General features: G+C 48.2%; 1 protein-coding gene across 1 annotated transcript in view; it reads right to left on the reverse strand.

Moving 5' to 3' along the window:
• Positions 1-739: 739 nt before the first annotated feature.
• Positions 740-5,675, reverse strand: part of OLFM1 (olfactomedin 1) — a 20,355-nt gene continuing 15,419 nt past the window's right edge. Inside the window, exons 4-5 of the mRNA XM_010138067.1 lie at positions 5,492-5,598; positions 740-2,493 (exon numbers count right to left, since the gene is read on the reverse strand). Coding sequence (XP_010136369.1) covers positions 1,819-2,493; positions 5,492-5,598 — 782 coding nt within the window. The 3' untranslated portion in view covers positions 740-1,818. The remainder of the gene's footprint in view (positions 2,494-5,491; positions 5,599-5,675) is intronic.

Consider the following 5,675-nt stretch of genomic DNA (forward strand, 5'->3'; position numbering starts at 1 on the left):
CAGCATCCTGCAACGCTGGAGGGCCCTGCTTCGGCGGAATCAAGAGCAGTGATTGTGACGAGTGCTCAGGCCCCAACAGTAACTAGTTGCTCATTACAGTGAGCACTGCAGTGCTGGCTGCGTTCAGCACAAGGAGATTTTTACAAGTGTAAGACTATAGCCAATTCAGGACAAGAAGCACTCCAAGACTCTGAGAAAGAAAATGATCCCATTGCACCCAGCAGTCTGAGGCACCCTGTCTTCAACTCTAATGAAAGCAACAGATGACACAATTTCCTCCTGTTCTGGCACCGATATCACACGCTGTCACCTCCTGACCCCGCCAGCGGCCCTGAAATGGGAAGAGGCTGAGCCCAGCACCGCGGGCAGTCAGAGCCCCTGCCAGCCTTCACAGGCAGCGGCACAGCCTCACCACATCTCATCACCTCATCACAGCTGCCTCTGCTTCCCTTCGCAGCAGAGAGCGGTAGGAGCAGAGGCAGGATTTTCTCTCCTTGAAGGAGGAGCTGCTCCAAGTACCATCGGGCTGGCAATCCCACTGCGTGAGCCCCACAGAGCTGCATCCTTGAGCCCCTGGCTCCTTGCTGCCTGCCCCTGTGGCTCCCAGCAGCAGCCACCCATCAGGTCATACTCGATTCCAGATGTAAGGACAGTAATTACTAAAAAACCCCACAATAATTCCCGTCACCCCTCCCTTACCCTTGATCACTTGTGCAGTGAAGACAGTAAACGAAACAGGGAAGTCTCCTAATATTTTTATTGTTCCTTAGGTAACTGTGGATAGTACAAAGTTTTCCTCTTAAAAAAAATTAATTACCTTCTTGCTTCCATAAGCAGGGCTTCCCATGGGATTCTGATGCCACAGAATTTCCCCAGAAGCGATTTCCAACCACCATAATGCTATGTAGATAGTATAACAGTAAGAGAATATTCTTGTAATTATCAACATGAAATTGGTTATCTGTGTATAAGGGTGAACACTGATCATTTTTTTTTCTTTTTAGAAACAAAGCCATCATTTATTAATCCAAACTACATCATTGCATTTACAACATTCATTGCATAAACTGGACATACAAAGTTTTGCCACCTCTGGTAAATAACAGACATACATTATACAATATATTTGCTGAATACATAAGTTCAAACAATATGGGTACAACAACTTGTTCATAATACATACTTAAACCATCGTGTTTAATAGTTACTAAGACACAGATCCATGAGCTACTTCGGGTCTCAGCACAGTTAATCTAAGTGACAAGAACACAGTTGAGAGACAGTAGCTGCAATGGAAGGCGAAGAAAACTAACCTGTGATAGGGCTTGTTCAGACAGCGAGAGCTCCTCACGGGTCAGCTTGTTCTGCTCAGAAATACAGCTCACACATCCATCACAGCTGACCGTGGGGTCGGGGGAATGTCCATGCAACCCACACACAGAAGAGAGCGAGTCTCCCAAGGATAAACTTCCAACAGTCATTGCCTTACTTCTTTAGTATGTACTACAGGTTTGCTATCGGAACGGAAACAAAACAAAACCCCAAACTCAAGTGGTTCTTGAAGTGCAGTTCCAGCTGCAAGTACATGGTTATTCGTGAGTCTATAACACAGGGCCAGACTTCTAGAAATGCAGAGGTAATGCTGATCTCTCAGGTTTATGCTGAATAATCCTCCATGACGTTGGTCTTAATTATTTTGGCAGCTGTTTATATATTTACTTATTTAAAGTGTGTTTCCTTGATAGTAGTTTTTTTTAATTCATTTCTCCCTTTTTTTCCTTTTTTTTTTTTCTAAATCAGTTTCTAAACAAGGGTGGACTACAACTCATCAGACCTGATGACGTGGAAGAGGGTGACATTGTAAAGTATTTGGTGCCCGTTGTTCCAGGCATAGAGAGCCCGATCCTTGGGGTTGTAGTCCAACATGGAAATGTGCGAGTACTTGTTTTGGAAGGGGATGTCGATGTACTCGTAGGTGGAGGCATTGGTCTGGTAGGCGTAGTGCACCTTGGTACCTCCCGAGTAGCCGTTGGTGACGTAGAGCGTGCCACAGATGATGAAGGCCTCCCCAGCGCTGCGTTTCGGGTAGCTGGTGTTCCAGGTCTGGAGGCTCTGCAGGGTGTTGGGGTCCAGCTTGCTGATGACGATGTTGCCCGCATTCTGGTTGGTGGCGTAGACAGCCCACAGCCCGTTCTCGTCCACCATGAGGTCAATGTCCGAGTGGCCACCCCAGGCGTAGTGGTACATGTTGTTGTAGCCGGCATAATCCAGGCTGCGAGTCTTGAGGATGGTCTCTGTTTTCAAGTCAAACCTGATAATTATGTGGCTTTGGTATTTATTGAAATAGATAGAGCCATTGTAGACCACTTGACCGGTGCCCGACCATGGATGAGGGAGACGGTGGGAGGTAAAATTGTCAGTATTCATGAAATCTGCCATGGATTTATATTCGCGGACGAAGCGGTTGTTGTGGTAGCTGTCCATGTACCAGACCTGGGCAAGCAACAGAAACACGTGTTAGAAAACAGCAGAGACCCAGCTGAGCCCTTGGGACATCCCCCAGAAACTGAGCTGGGAGCAAAATCCAGAGCAAGGCACCCAATCCGATGGAAAACGATGTGTCTGCCACCTATGCCCAGAAATAAACCCCATTTTTGGAACCCAAATCAGCCCAGAAATCAACTGAATAGCAAAGTTTTCCTGGAGGTAACTTGGTACTTTCCCAGGAAGTAGGAGTAGGAAGTAGGAGCATCAGAGGTTCCTCGGGAGTGCTGCACGCCTGGCAGTGTCCTTCCAGAGGGTGGTTAACATCTTTTCTCTGGCTAAAGCCAGTGCATTACATTGATGCTGCTTTTGCTTCCCGTCGTGGCAGCACTCAGTAAGTGATGCCAGCCCCTGTGCAGAACTCCATCAGCTTGGCGTGCGAAAGCGACGGATGCAATCACCAGTATGGCAAAGTCCATACTGGTTTAAAAGATAATCAAAAGCTGAAGCCAAGGCCGCCAAGATGTAACAGAGAAAGGCATCAAAATCTCACTATTGGTAGATGGGGGAGAGGTTTTAGATCATGATTTAAGCACCAGTTCACTGGGGACACTGTCTAGACTCCCTAAAAAAAAAAACTTTTGTCATATGAAACCAGTTCTGAGGCAAATGACAAAGCTGCAGAGTTAACACCAAGCAGAAATACCCAGCCAGTGAGTGACACCCCGTGCAGTTGCTGCTGTAAGAACTGTTGAGGAAGGAGAAAAAGTATATTAAACAGCAAGAAGGAAGCCTTTACGCATGCAGATTTGGGTAATGTTGTAGTGCAAACTGAACCCCTTGCAAAATCTGACAGGATTGACTCTGTAGGACACTCACTCCAGGGTGTAAACTGTATTTGAAAGGCAAGTGAGGTCTGCAAAAACTTCATAGGGAATTTCAGCCCTGGCAACACCACGGAGGTGATGAATGAATGTGTGGCAAATGGCTTTGAGCTTGTGGGCTGGAGGACGGCTGCAAAAGCACCAGAGAAAAACCACACGCATCCCCGAGCCCACGGCAGAGAAGTGCCTGCAGCCTGGGAGAGCTTCTGCTGTCAGACGTAGTGCTGGAGAGCATTCCTCATTCAATGAAACTCCTGTGTTCAACTGAACCAGCTCGGGAAATCAAAAAAACCCCACCCAGAACACTGATTGTCTCTCTGCTGCTCCCATTTCATTATTTGGTATTAAAAAAAAAAATTATGCATGCCAGTGTATTGGGCTCAGTTTTTAGAGAGATAAAGGGAAGCCCAGAAGAGCAGAAAGCCATGTCACCACGCTGGGGTCGCATTGTAGCAGGACCCAAAGGCATTTCATCTCTTGGAGAAGCGGAGATTGATGGATAACACCATCTCACTGCACCGGCTGGCTTTGAGCAACCTTCTCCTGTCCATGCACATCAATCCTGGTGCTCAGCACCCGCCCACTGCCTCGCCGCAGGGCTGCTCCTGCCACACTCCTGATTTTCCCCAGTTGCGTTCAATGATTTCGTGACACAAACAAATGACCACACAAACCACCAAACACCTCCTGGGGCTTGGTGACATCAGATGGATATGATAAACTGTCCATCCTTCCCCATCCTCGTTTTCCCGCTCTGCTGGGAAGCCAACAAAGTTCACTTAATTTCGTGTTTCTAGTAAAATTCAGAGAAGATTTATATGTTATATACACATACAGGCGTGCAAAGCTTGAGCTACAGTCCAGAGAAAACTGCTTGTCTACTCTTATGACAAAAATAAGCTGCAGAAAAAGGTATGGGAAAAAAAATTAAAAATACTGGTTTGAGACAAAATTCTCTGAAGACAGGGGAAGATCTTTAGCACCGGATCCTCCCTTCACAGATGTATAAACCACGTCAGTGCCGAGGGATGCAGCAAGCACAGCCCCGAGTCCCCTCTCTTGAGCAAAACAAGATGCAATGTGGGTAAAATCTTCTCATCTCACTTCCTAATTACAATCTTATTGGGGCTATAGGTGAAATTTCATTTAATAACTGTAAAACATGGAGGTGTCGTATCGGGGAACTGGTGCTAACCAGTTGGCTACTGGGGGGAAAGAGCCCGACATCTCAAGTCACTGCTGCTTCGTTGCTGCATGTCCATGGGCAAAGGGAGCCAGTCCCGGGGCATCCCTCGTCCCCGCCGCCGGCTATGGAAAGCTGATCACGGGGTGAAGCTCTCAGAACAGCTGCCCCGATGCAGCCCTGGCTGGTGCCTCCCCCTTTGATGGAGGATGCTGCATGCAGGAGCGAACTGCCATGCAGCCAAGCTCTGTGGTTTCTGTTTTGGTTTGCTGCCTGCAAATCCTCAGCAAACACTCGAGACGTTTTCCATTCCATCAGTCATGGGAAGCCTGGATTGATTTTCAGCCAGTTATTGGCCTCCTACCTCTTTGGGATCAAAATTGAATGGTCTGAATGGAAAAAAAAAAGACCAAAACAAAGCAAAACAAATCTCTCTCTGGCTGCAGTCAGTTCATTCCTCACAGCAATGAAGGTGGAGGACGGAGGACAAATGCAGTCAGGTGATATTATCAGAGGCCCTGGCAGCAGAAGAGCAGCAAGAACTGGGACCATGGGTTCCTCTGCTTGGCCCCAGCTCCCTCCTGGCTGCCAAACCCAGACAATAAACTCAATATTTCATTTTTTCCTCTCATGGGCGGCACAGGCCTGATGATGATGCTTTCGAGAGCATGCACAGCCATCACTGCAGCAGGTTTCATTGCTCTGGGAAGGGACCACTGCACAGGACTGCTCAGCCCCTCCTCATCCTCCTTCCCTGCAAGATCCTGAGCTCTCTCCCACTGCAGAGGAGGCCAGCAGAGACCTGTGAGATGAGTTAGGACCTTCCACAGGCTTCATGGGTGACAGCCAGGGCTTCAGGGCTTGGCTGTAACGGGTTTTCAATGACCTCAGCCACGTTGGTGGAGGTGGGAACACAGGGATGAGGCTGTTGTGGTCTTACCTTGTTCTCTCCCTCAGGAGCGAGAGGGTCCGTCATCCACGATCCGAACCTGGACCCCGAGGTTTTAATTGTGATTGGGTCACTTATTCCCGTCAGCTTGCCACAAGCTGAAAAAGAGTGCAAGGCTGGTGAGCATCACGTCAGACCACCGCCGCGGCTCCTATGGCGGGGGGGCTTTGCCAGC

This window comes from Buceros rhinoceros, unplaced genomic scaffold, assembly GCF_000710305.1.
Source record: "Buceros rhinoceros silvestris isolate BGI_N320 unplaced genomic scaffold, ASM71030v1 scaffold16586, whole genome shotgun sequence".
In the NCBI taxonomy this organism is placed as follows: Eukaryota; Metazoa; Chordata; class Aves; order Bucerotiformes; family Bucerotidae; genus Buceros; species Buceros rhinoceros.